This window comes from Ranitomeya variabilis, chromosome 4 (genome assembly GCF_051348905.1).
Source record: "Ranitomeya variabilis isolate aRanVar5 chromosome 4, aRanVar5.hap1, whole genome shotgun sequence".
Taxonomy (NCBI): domain Eukaryota; kingdom Metazoa; phylum Chordata; class Amphibia; order Anura; family Dendrobatidae; genus Ranitomeya; species Ranitomeya variabilis.
In genome coordinates, this window is record NC_135235.1 from 251,318,055 (window position 1) to 251,330,702 (window position 12,648).

At 48.6% G+C, this 12,648-nt stretch overlaps 1 protein-coding gene across 3 annotated transcripts; it reads right to left on the minus strand.

Annotated features, from left to right (window-relative positions):
• Positions 1 to 1,649: 1,649 nt before the first annotated feature.
• On the minus strand, positions 1,650 to 12,271 carry TIRAP (TIR domain containing adaptor protein). 3 transcript variants are annotated; one of them, XM_077249455.1, is made up of 4 exons: positions 10,543 to 10,697; positions 7,800 to 7,851; positions 4,931 to 5,511; positions 1,650 to 3,604 (listed from the first exon to the last, which is right to left on the minus strand). In XM_077249455.1, the coding sequence occupies exons 3-4, from the start codon at positions 5,499 to 5,501 to the stop codon at positions 2,673 to 2,675; spliced, it is 1,503 nt and encodes a 500-aa protein (XP_077105570.1). In that variant the 5' UTR covers positions 5,502 to 5,511; positions 7,800 to 7,851; positions 10,543 to 10,697; the 3' UTR covers positions 1,650 to 2,672. The 3 variants fall into 3 exon arrangements, with proteins under 3 accessions (XP_077105570.1, XP_077105572.1, XP_077105571.1); XM_077249457.1 differs by lacking the exon at positions 10,543 to 10,697 and adding an exon at positions 12,163 to 12,271 and having other exon boundaries at positions 1,656 to 3,604; XM_077249456.1 differs by lacking the exon at positions 10,543 to 10,697 and adding an exon at positions 10,440 to 10,517 and having other exon boundaries at positions 1,656 to 3,604.
• Positions 12,272 to 12,648: the final 377 nt, after the last annotated feature.

The window sequence follows — 12,648 nt, forward strand, 5'->3', positions numbered from 1 at the left end:
TAGAATTTTAACAGGATGAAACAAGTGAAGTGGTCGAAAATGATGTTGATAAGCCAAACTGTTAAATTCCTATTTTGCATCAAAGCAAATGTAACATCAGCTGATCCTCTCGGTGCATCGAAGGAATGAAACAATCCACATTATCCATAAACACAGAGACTGATGGAACACTGATCTAATTTACGGTACATCTATCTAGTTTAGATGATTTACGTAACTAATAGAATGGTATTAAACAGAGCAATGCAAGATTCTACATCCAGGCAAGAAAAACAAAAATTACATCTATAGAATGGGAGGAATAGAACTAAACAACAGCACGTGTGAAAAAGACTTGTGTATACTAATAGATCACAGACTGCACATGAGTCAACAGAGTGAAGCAGCGGCAAAAAAAGGCAAACACAGTTCTAGGGTGTATTAAGAGAAGCATAGAGTCTGGATCAGGTGAAGTCATTATCCCCCTCTACTCCTCCTTGGTCAGGCCTCATCTGGAATACTGGGTCCAGTTCTGGGCACCACATTTAAAAAAAAACATTGAAAAACTGGAGCAAGATCAGAGAAGAGTGACCAGGATGGTGAGCGGACTGCAGAGTATGTCCTACGAGGAACGGTTAAAGGATCTGGGAATGTTTAGCTTGCAAAAAAGAAGGCTAAGAGGAGACTTAAAGGGAACCTGTCAGCAGCAGTTTTGGCTGATAAGAGATACGGCCATCACCTTTCAGGGCTGATATATGACATTCTATCATGCTGTATACCTGCCTCCAACCCGACCTGCAAGAGAAGAAAAATAACTTTTTATACTCGCCTGCAGGGCGGTCCGGTCCGATTGGCATCGCTGGTCTTGGTCTGGTGCCTCCCTCAGTCCTGCTTGCTTCGCGTGGATGACTCGTCTCCTCGGCACCGTGCTCCTGCGCAGGCATTCTTCTCTGTCCTGTTGAGGGCAGAGCAAAGTACTGCAGTGCGCAGGTGCCGGGAAAGGTCAGAGAGCCCTGGCGCCTGCACGCTGCAGTACTTTGCTCTGCCTTTGACAGGACAGAGAAGAACGCCGGAGCAGGAGCGCGGTGCCGAGGAGACGAGTATTCCACACGAAGCAAGGACGGGGATCGTAAGTTGGGAGGCGCCGAACCAAGACCAGTGACTACCATCGGACCGCCCCGCAGGTGAGTATAATAAAAGTTATTTTTCTTCTCTTACAGGTCGGGTTGGGGGCCGACATACAGCATTATAGAATGTCGCATATCAGCCCTGAAAGGTGATGGCCTTATCGCGTATCGGGCAAACCTGGTGACAGGCTCACTTTAATAGCTGTCTACAACTATCTGAAGGGTCGTCACAGCGTAGCGGGATCATCATTCTCATCTGCACATGGAAACACAAGCAATCGAATTAAACTGAAAGGGAGAAGACACAGATTAGATATTAGAAAAAAAATTTGACAGGGTGATCAATGAGTGGAACAGGCGGCCATGAAAGGTGGTGAGTTCTCCTTCAATGGAAGTCTTCAAACAGAAGCTGGATTCCATGATCTGCACGGCCGCATTGCATAACATTGGTCGGAGTGCTGTCTGTTTTTCTCATGGACAGCGCTTGGACTGAAAATACTGTCATACAGTGAAAATGCTCCTGGGCACAAAGTAACAACGCTGACTTATTGTAGCAGCTTTATTACAGCAGAAACATTTGTCAGTTTAGTCGTAAAACATCTAAAAAGATAGAACCTGAAAGTGGAGCTAAAACGCTGTAAAATAAGAAAATAGATCAGGTACTCCCCTCCTGGGTTGGCGCTGGGCCTCTGCTGCTGCTCGGGGTCTTGGCTGCAGCAGAGTTCTTCATCTATACCCTCAGTAGCTCATGCAGTCTCTCAGCACACCCACTAAGCTCAGTGATGGTCTGCAGCGGTGATGTGCACTGTCGGCGTGATGACCCGGCTGCAGCCAACACAAGGAGGAGGGGCAGCAGCGGAGACCCAGCACTTACCCGGCGAGGGAAGGACCTCATGTGTCTGTTATTTTAGAGCGGTTCGGGTTCACTTTCCCGAAGGTGGAGAACCCCTTTTTATGGCTGGTGACTGTGATGTAAGCATTAGACCCCGTGTAATGTGCAGCCGAGACACTGATGAGGCCCCCATACAAACTGCACTGATATTTATGGGGGTCCCCGACAGATGGTGTCAGGGCAGTGAAGGGTCTCGCACTGGAGATCCTTTTGTTCTCTTGCAGATAAGATGTCAGCAGCAGCTGTCTGATCGAGAACAGCTCACCGATTGGGAGAGACGGGCGAGGTCGCTGCTGAGTTTGCTACAATGTATCAGTGCAGGAAGCCGTCAGCCCAGCGCTCACAGAGGATTGTCTGGACATCGGGTCGGACAGGTGTTCTGTATCCGGATCCATACAGGAAAGCTTCCAGTTACCGACAGCAAGCAGAGACCTTCATCTATAAACGTGGAGGAATCTTTCCATGGATGCCGCCGCTGCGGCTGCTCCAGCTCTGTGCGTGGTAGAATCACTATGAACGACCCCCGCTGCACCCACATGTAGTGTAGAGAGCAGTCACTAGTGATTACAGGACCGGCTCACTGAAAATAGAACTTCAGAATTACTGAAAAATTGTCACTGTGACGAGCATGAGAGTCAATGCCGGGGTCTGTGCATGTGAGTCCTCCCGTCATTTCAGCTGGTGTCATAGTCGCTGCTGTCTGTGACAAGGTCCCTAGACATGGACCACACACCCGAATCACTGGTGTCTTGTCGTGTCTCCCGTAGGGACAAGTCTTTTGTTGCTGTCCTGGAGAATTCACTATCCGCAAGAACGGCCCCGCTGGCCAGCGATATGGAAATGTCACTGTGAGGGTCCTGCAAGGGGGGCTCCTGTCCCATCATAGAGTCCATCAAGGACACATCACTGATGGTCTCCTGTCCGGTCATGGAGCCACTCATGGACGCGTCACTGGTGGTCTCCTGTCCGGTCATGGAGCCACTCATGGACGTGTCACTGGTGGTCTCCTGTCCAGTCATGGAGCCACTCATGGACGCGTCACTGATGACCTCCTGTGTCATCACGGAGCCATTCACAGACATGTCACTGGTGGGCTCCTGGGTCACTGGACTCCTGATCGTCCGGTCACTGGTGGGCTCCTGGGTCACTGGACACCTGATCATCCTGTTAATGGTGGGCTCCTGGGTCACTGGGCTCCTGATAGTCCTGTCACTGGTGGGTTCCTGGGTCACTGGACTCTTGATCGTCCTGTCACTGGTGGGCTCCTGGGTCACTGGACACCTGATCATCCTGTCACTGGTGGGCTCCTGGGTCTGTGGGCTCCTGATAGTCCTGTCACTGGTGGGCTCCTGGGTCACTGGGCTCCTAATCGTCCTGTCACTGGTGGGCTCCTGGGTCTGTGGGCTCCTGATCGTCTTGTCACTGGTGGGCTCCTGGGTCACTGGACAGCTGATCGTCCTGGCACTGGTGGGCTCCTGATTTGCTCGGCTTTCCAACAAGCTGTTTCCCACAAGATTACTGGTGCTCGGGCTGCCCTCGGGGGTCCGGCTTCTTGGTGAATATGCAGGTATCTGGTCGCTGGTCACATTTATCATCTCTTTTAGATCTATAAAAAAAATATAAATAAGAAATGACAATTACCAAGTTAATATCACAAGTGCAATGTAGACGTCTGGTAGTCCGTGGACTCCGGCTGCAGTGGTCATCACATGTTTACATACAATATATTTAAAGGTGAAGACCACATAAGAAGTTTTTATTTAAGTGTGATGTATGGCTAAGCCATCCCCCTTGTCTATCTGTGCATCAGTCATTATGCAGAAGAGAGCTGGCAAAGCGATAGACTACCTGTTTAATATTTTTCTTTCTGTTGTTACCACTAGAAGGAGCTTACTAAAGACTAAATACTAGTTTAATTCAATACGAGTTATATACATCAGTATAAAAGGAGCCCCCCCTAGTGGTGGCTGCAGACAGGATCTTATCAGGTATCACTGTATACTGGGAGCTCCCCCTAGTGGAGGCTGCAGACAGGATCTTATCATTTATCTGTATACAGGGAGCTCCCCCTAGTGGTGACTGCAGACAGGATGTTATCATGTATCTCTGTATACAGGGAGCTCCCTCTAGTGGTGACTGCAGACAGGATGTTATCATGTATCTCTGTATACAGGGAGCTCCCCCTAGTGGTGACTACAGACAGGATGTTATCATGTATCTGTATACAGGGAGCTCCCCCTAATGGTGACTTCAGACAGGATGTTGTCATGTATCTCTGTATACAGGGAGCTCCCCCTAGTGGTGGCTGCAGACAGGATCTAATCATGTATCTCTGTACACAGGGAGCTCCCCCTAGTGGTGGCTGCAGACAGGATCTTATCATGTATCTCTGTATACAGGGAGCTTCCCCTAATGGTGACTGCAGACGGGATCTTATCATGTATCTCTATATTCAGGGAGCTCCCCCTAGTGGTGGCTGCAGACAGGATCTTATCATGTATCTCTGTATACAGGGAGCTCCCCCTAGTGGTGGCTGCAGACAGCATCTTATCATGTATCTCTGTATACAGGGAGCTCCCCCTAGTGGTGACTGCAAACAGGATCTTATCATGTATCTCTGTATACAGGGAGCTCCCCCTAGTGACTGTAGACAAAATCTTATCATGTATCTCTGTATACAGGGAGCTCCCCCTAGTGGTGGCTGTAGACAAAATCTTATCATGTATCTCTGTATACAGGGAGCTCCCCCTAGTGGTGGCTGTAGACAAAATCTTATCATGTATCTCTGTATACAGGGAGCTCCCCCTAGTGGTGACTGCAGACAGGATCTTATCATGTATCTCTGTATACAGGGAGCTCCCCCTAGTGACTGTAGACAAAATCTTATCATGTATCTCTGTATACAGCAGGAGATTTGGAATATTGTACTTACATGTTACTATGGCATCTTTGACTTTTGAGAACACGCTGGGGTCATTGAACGTACCCTTGATGGCATACATATGCTTCACCACTGATGGATACTGTGCAAATGACAGTCCAATGATAACTGGGATTAATCGCCCATTGGAGCATGGCGCTTGTGCCAGGAACTGGTGCATCTGGTATTTACACCAGTTATCTGAGAGGAACTGTGGGGTCAGCAGCATCACCCAGCAGTGGCTGCTTTCTAAGCCGCTGCACATCTCCGAGGGTATAGGACCCCCCGCCTGCATGTCCCTCATAGGCAGGAAGCAGCGCACCTTCTCTGGCTGCTGCTCCAGGTATGACAGCATCTCCATCGCATAAGAGACGTCGGCCTCGCTGTGGCAGATGTACACATCGTACTGACTCTGCCAGCGCACGCTGCCGTCCGGCCACACTGGGATGGGCGCAGGATTCGTGGATTGTACTGGTTGCATTGGCATACTATGGGCACTGGTCACGGTTCTGATTCTGCTCCCATGGTCCAGACTAGTAGGAATCCTGGGGGACGACTTAAGTTTACTCTCCCTTGAACCCATTTCCAAAATCCTAGAGAAAAAATGAAGATTTATTTCAAAAGAACGGAACAAAGCAAAAAATTCACATGCTCCAGTCACAGCCAGAGCTGCAGTCATAATTGTGATTTTTTTTTCTGTTGCTGCAGATATAACATGTCCTGGCTGGCTGCTTGGTCACTGTACACACTGACTGCACAAGCAGAATAATGAGTGCAGCTTTGGAGTATAATACAGGATGTAACTCAGGATCAGTAATGTACTGTATGTACACAGTGACTGCACCAGCAGAATAGTGAGTGCAGCTTTGGGGTATAATACAGGAGGTAACTCAGGATCAGTAATGTATGTACACAGTGACTGCACCAACAGAATAATGAGTGCAGCTCTGGAGCATAATACAGGATGTAACTCAGGATCAGTAATGTAATGTATGTACACAGTGACTGCACCAGCAGAATAGGGAGTGCAGCTCTGGAGTATAATACAGGATGTAACTCAGGATCAGTAATGTAATGTATGTACACAGTGACTGCACCAGCAGAATAGGGAGTGCAGCTCTGGGGTATAATACAGGATGCAACTCAGGATCAGTATTGTAATGTATGTACACAGTGACTGCACCAGCAGAATAGTGAGTGCAGCTCTGGGGTATAATACAGGATGTAACTCAGGATCAGTAATGTAATGTATGTACACAGTGACTGCACCAGCAGAATAGTGAGTGCAGCACTGGAGTATAATACAGGATGTAACTCAGGATCAGTAATGTATGTACACAGTGACTGCACCAGCAGAATAGTGAGTGCAGCTCTGGAGTATAATACAGGATGTAACTCAGGATCAATAATGTAATGTATGTACACACTGACTGCACCAGCAGAATAGTGAGTGCAGCTCTGGAGTATCATTCAGCCTTTAGGAGTGAACTTTCCAGGTCTGGGACCCGATTTCATATTGGCTACCCGCTGTTTTTCCTTTCTACACACTAAGGGGTCTAATACTGAGGGGGCAGTGAGTAGCTCTTCCAGTAGCCATTATTATGTCACCGCCCTTTCTCACCATTGTACTGAGGTTTTCACATTAGGTTTGTGGTGCATCTTTTCATCCAGACGTGACATTATCACCGAGTATTGAGGGAAGATCTTAGTTAGATTCTGAATCATCCACAAGGAAAAATAAATATCAGCCATTAAATATTCATCACTGCGAGCAGAACAGGAAAGTCCAGAAGGCACCGGATAATTATACTCATTACTTCCCTGTAATAATAGCACAGATGTCACATTACAGAACTCACTGTACATGCAGGACTGCAGAGAAAAACTATTGAGCTATCTGTAGTGTTACATAGGACTGCAGGTGACATGTACTACATTATCTGTACTCAGAGAGTCATCACTGTATTATCTGTGGTGTTATATAGGACCGCAGGTGACATCTATTACATTATCTGTGCTCAGAGAGTTATCACTGTGTTATCTGTGGTGTTACATTGGACTGCAGGTGACATCTACTACATTATCTGTACTCAGAGAGTTATCACTTTGTTATCTGTGGTGTTACATAGGACTGCAGGTGACACCTACTACAATATCTGTACACAGTGTGAGGCAGTGACCCCTGTTACAGCTAGGGGGCGCTGTTTGTGCTCTCCAGAATGTGTAAGTAGGTGCAGTGAGGCCATGAGGGCGTACTGCAGACACAGGTGTGGCTATATTTAGAATAGTGAAGCAGTGATCGATTAAAAGCCCTGCAGTAGAGGGGGAGGTGTGTCAGTGTTGGTCTGGGAAGCACACAGAGCAGGATGAACCAAAGGGACTGACACCTTGTGTCTCAGACAGTCTTTTGTTTTCCCAGCTGCGATCTGGAGGAGACAGCGTGCTGTGCACTGTGTGAGTAAAGAGACTTGGTCCCGGCATGCTGTCGCCCAGGGAAACTGGGCAAAGGGAAGTCTGGCCTGTTTAGGGACTGCAAACATAAAGCCGTGTACTATGTATTCTTATAGACTGTGTAAAGTAACACATTAAAGAATGTTTTGTGTTTGAACTTTGTGGGTAACTGCCTCTTCTCTGTGTACTGTGCTACCACTGCATCACAACAGAGAGTTATCACTGTGTTCTCTGTGGTGTTACATAGGACTGCAGGTGACATCTACTACATTATCTGTACTCAGAGTTCTCACTGTGTTATCTGTGGTGTTACATAGGACTGCAGGTGACATCTATTACATTATCTGTACCCCGAGAGTTATCACTGTGTTATCTGTGGTGTTACATGGGACTGCAGGTGTACAATGTATTCATTGTTGTGACATCTTACCAGACATTCCTCTAGCTGTTCCGTTCTGGTCAGATTACATATGGAATGCTTTCTGGAAAATTAAAAACAAAATTTCATTCAGACAAAGAAGCAACTGAGCACAATGTGAGCGATTATTGACTAATGTGCAGTGATATTGGTGATGTACAAGCGTTGGAATGACGGAGATCACAGGATGGAGACGTCACTGATCTGCAAATGGTGGAAATTGGGAGCAAAATGTTCTACACATCCCGATTATTTCCAGTCTGGAGTCAGAGCCTTGTGCAGAAATCCTGGCACCTCCGGCCTCGGCTCCTGTCACTGGGGTTAGTAATGGTCGTCTGAGCAAAGTTCTCCTGCCCATTGTACAAATCATCAGGATAAGGCCGCTCCTGTGTAATCACAGACCAATGGAGACAAGTCCGGAGACGTTGCCAGCAGTCCTGTGTAATCACCTACCAATGACACTCCGATGAAGACAAGTCCGGAGACGTTGCCGGCAGTCCTGTGTAATCACCGACCAATGACATTCCCAATGGAGACAAGTCTGGAGATGTTGCCAGCAGTCCTGTATAATCACCGACCAATGACGTTCCCAATGGAGACAAGTCTGGAGATGTTGCCAGCAGTCCTGTATAATCACCGACCAATGACGTTCCCAATGGAGACAAGTCTGGAGACGTTGCAGACACGGGAGCGGATTTCGGCCACGCAGGAGACTTACAGTAATGTGAGGAACATGCGGTCTGGGGTGTCGTGTGAAAAACCGGCTCCTGGTAGACTATGGAGAAATTACTGAACCACTGGTTCCTCCAACAATTCAATGTAATGTCAGAGCTGTTAGTGACCAGGGATGAAGACTAGGGGGGTCTAGCCACCGGACATAATATCCCCCCACACCATGATCCGGTGGGTAGGACCGTGTGGCCTCATGAGGACCTCTTCATGGCGCTCTCTACGTGGTGTCCAGGTGAAGACTAGAGGCTGGACGGCGGCAATAGAGGCCTTTCCTCTTCAGCATTTATTCCTTTTTCTTGAATGCAGCGATCGCCAGAGATTGGTCTGGAGACGACATGGGTAACGCCAGGAAGAAGCGTTTACGAGAGAATATGCCGCGACCCTACCAGCAGGGGAGCCACCCAGGCTGCCAGTCAGAGCCCCTCCGGGTCCCATCACCCCACAGACGCAGTCCCTGCACCGATGTGTGCCAGTACCGGACATTCAGATATTCGATATTGTCCTATCATCAATATATTCCCCATAGTCTGTACCGCGAGAACAAATATTAGCAGATGATGCTGATGCTAACTACTAGAACTGTGCTCAAAATATAGGACTATTCATTATGGCTATGCACCAAAGGCGACGAAGCAACATATTGAAAAAAATAATAAATAGGAAGTTTTGAGAATATAAATTATTTATTGAAGAAAATATATACAAAATATTTGCAATTTATACAGTGTAGCCAACGCTGACCTCACAGCGAAATAACTGTATTATTTGATAGTAATATTATTATAGGATAATGTCATTAATACCACAACGGTGTAACTAATGTGTTCCTGGATGCGATATTGCTGTTTCTATCTCCACCAGTGCGGTATTAATCACATTAGTACTGCGTATTAAAGGAGCACAAGTTATATGTATATTGTATATCATTATTTCAGTTTTCTGCCATGTGATGCCAGCAGTGGCTGAACTGTATAAATTACAATTTTTCTCATACATTTTCTTCAATAAAGAGAATTTTTACCTTCAAAACTTCCTCTTTATTATTTGGCATTATATGCACCATTTTCAATATGATTCTTCATAGTCTGCACCCTGCAGTGTGTCCCGTCCTGTCCACCTGTACCCTGCAGTGTCCCGTCCTGTCCACCTGTACCCTGCAGTGTATCTCATCCTGCCTGTCTGTACCCTGTAGTGTGTCCCGTCCTGTCCGCCTGTACCCTGCAGTGTCCTGTCCTGCGCCCTGCAGAATATCCCGCCTGCACCTTGCAGTGTGTCCCGTCCTGTCCGCCTGTACCCTGCAGTGTCCTGTCCTGCACCCTGCAGAATATCCCGCCTGCACCTTGCAGTGTGTCCCGTCCTGCCCGCCTGTACCGTGCAGAATATCTTGTCCTGTACCCTGTAGTGTGTCCCGTCCTGCCTGTCTGTACCCTGTAGTGTGTCCCGTCCTGTCCGCCTGTACCCTGCAGTGTCCTGTCCTGCACCCTGCAGAATATCCCGCCTGCACCTTGCAGTGTGTCCCGTCCTGCCCGCCTGTACCCTGTAGTGTCCTGTCCTGTACCCTGCAGAATATCCCGTCCTGCCCGCCTGTACCTTGCTGTGTGTCCCGTCCTGTCCGTCTGCACCCTGTAGTGTGTCCCGTCCCGTCCTGTCCGTCTGCACCCTGTAGTGTGTCCCGTCCTGCCCGCCTGTACCCTGCAGTGTCCTGTCCTGCCCGCCTGTACTCTGCAGTGTGTCCCGTCCTGCCCGCCTGTACCGTGCAGAATATCTTGTCCTGTACCCTGTAGTGTGTCCCGTCCTGCCTGCCTGTACCCTGTAGTGTGTCCCGTCCTGCCCGCCTGTACCCTGCAGTGTGTCCCTCCAGCCCGTCTGCACCCTGCAGTGTGTCCCGTCTGCCCGCCTTGGTCCTGTAGTGTAACGTACCCTGCCAACACCAGTCTATACTCCGCAGTGAACCTTCCATCACGTCTGTGCTCCACACTACACCCACTCCGGCCCATCTGGCTCAGTAGAGCAGGTTTGTTACCTGCTGCTCAGGAATCCTTGGTGTTTGCTGTCATTCTCTCAGAGGCTAGAGGGTTGTGAATGTGATGAGGAGGCCCAGGCTCAGGAGGAAGTCTCTGAGGGGAGGGTCCCACAATGTCCTTCCTCCAGCTCACATGTACAGATAGGCCCCTGCACACTGCCGGCACCTCACGTGGCACCATTAATACTGTGCAGCACACTAGACACCGCAGCGGCAGACACAGCGCAAAACTGACACAACACAAAACAACAGACACACCGAGGCACAACAGACACCGCAGCAGCAGACACCGAGGCACAACAGACACCGCAGCAGCACACACCAAGGCACAACAGACACCGAGGCAGCAGACACCGAGGAACAACAGACACCGCAGCAGCACACACCAAGGCACAAGACACCCAGCAGCAGACACATTGCAGTACAGACACATCGCAGCAGCAAAAACACTGCAGTAGCAGACACACAGTGAAGCACAACAGACACCACAGTAGCAGACACACAGTGAAGCACAACAGACACCGCAGTAGCAGACACATTGATGGAAAAAAAATTATATATAATAAATCATGAAATCCTTTGAGCGCAGATGACGCCAGTAGAGGGATTAGACACGGTCTCCTGTTAGGCTACGTTCACATTTGCGGCCAGCGCCGCAGCGTCGGGCGCCGCAGCGGCGCCGCATGCGTCATGCGCCCCTATATTTAACATGGGGGCGCATGGACATGCGGCGCACTTGCGTTTTGCGCCGCATGCGTCGCTGCGGCGCCCGCGTCGGGGCGCAGAGGACGCAGCAAGTTGCATTTTTGCTGCGTCCAAATTCAATGAAAAAAACGACGCATGCGGCGCAAAACGCAGCGTTGTGCATGCGTTTTGCTGCGTTTTTGTTTGCGTTGTGCGCTGCGGCGCCGACGCTGCGGCGCACAACGCAAATGTGAACGTAGCCTTATTGCAGCTTCCCTCTCACAATGCACTGCAGTTCTGTCCAATAGCGGCTTCTGGGGGAGGAGCATGTGACTAGACACGCCCATCAGACTCCTCCAATAGAAAATCCGCTTTCCCCTATGAGGTGTTTAATCATTGGAGAAGGTTGATGGGCGGGTCTGGTCACATGCTCCTCCTCCAGCAGCCGCTCTATGGACAGAAGTGCTGATCCTCAGATCCGGCTAAGTTCATACTGGGCGTGTTTTATGCTAATTTTCAGCTGCGTTTTACAGTATCAGCAAAGTCTATGTGGTTTCAGAAATCTCCTGCTCACAGCTTGTTTTTTTTGTCATCAGGCTTTTGTGCTTTGCATGTTTTTTTGCACAATGGAGCAGGTCGCTGCTTTCACCATTTATTATTCATTGAAATGCATGGGTGGTGAAAAAACGCACCTTAAGTGCAGGTATCAGATTTTGCTGCGTTTTGTGCCAAACCCAATTCTATGGCATAGAACTTTTTTTCCAACACTAAACTTTATCAGCATGCACAAGAGGCAAAGCTAGCATGCCAAAACCACAGCAAAAAATGCATCAAATACCCATGAAAAACAAGCTTTTATTCTGCAGCTTATTTCCTGCCAAGAGATCAGGTTTTCCTACAGAAAAAACTCTGGGAGAACGCCTAGTGTGAACTTACCCTACAGGATGCCCCCGGGGCGCTGAGGCTGCAGGATCGCACGTTCTCATTATTTCTTGAGGTGACATTTTGGTTTCACTAAGTTCTGGATTGTTTGCTGCAATTTCATGATGAATTAGGACAAAGATCAGATCTGACCCCTAGAAAGCGGAGACGGGAAGACGGGATTACTGGTGGAGCAGTGAGACACGGATGCGATTAGGGAGGAAGGATCGGCGCTCGTTCACACTGAGTCACATCTGTGTTCTGTGATTCTCACAGCTGGAACATGTTCCCATCATATTTCATGAGTCCAAAAAAAGTCACGTAGTCATCCGATATAGATCAGAGACACAGGTCAAAATCACCCGAACAAGTATATGGAGCGGAGAAAATCACAGCAGAGAATAATCTGCGCACAGTCCGGGGTGGTAACATTGTAACGAGGCCTCATTGTAAGCAAAGTGGGATCATCTGTGTTGGTCGGCAGCTATTCCTGCAACATAT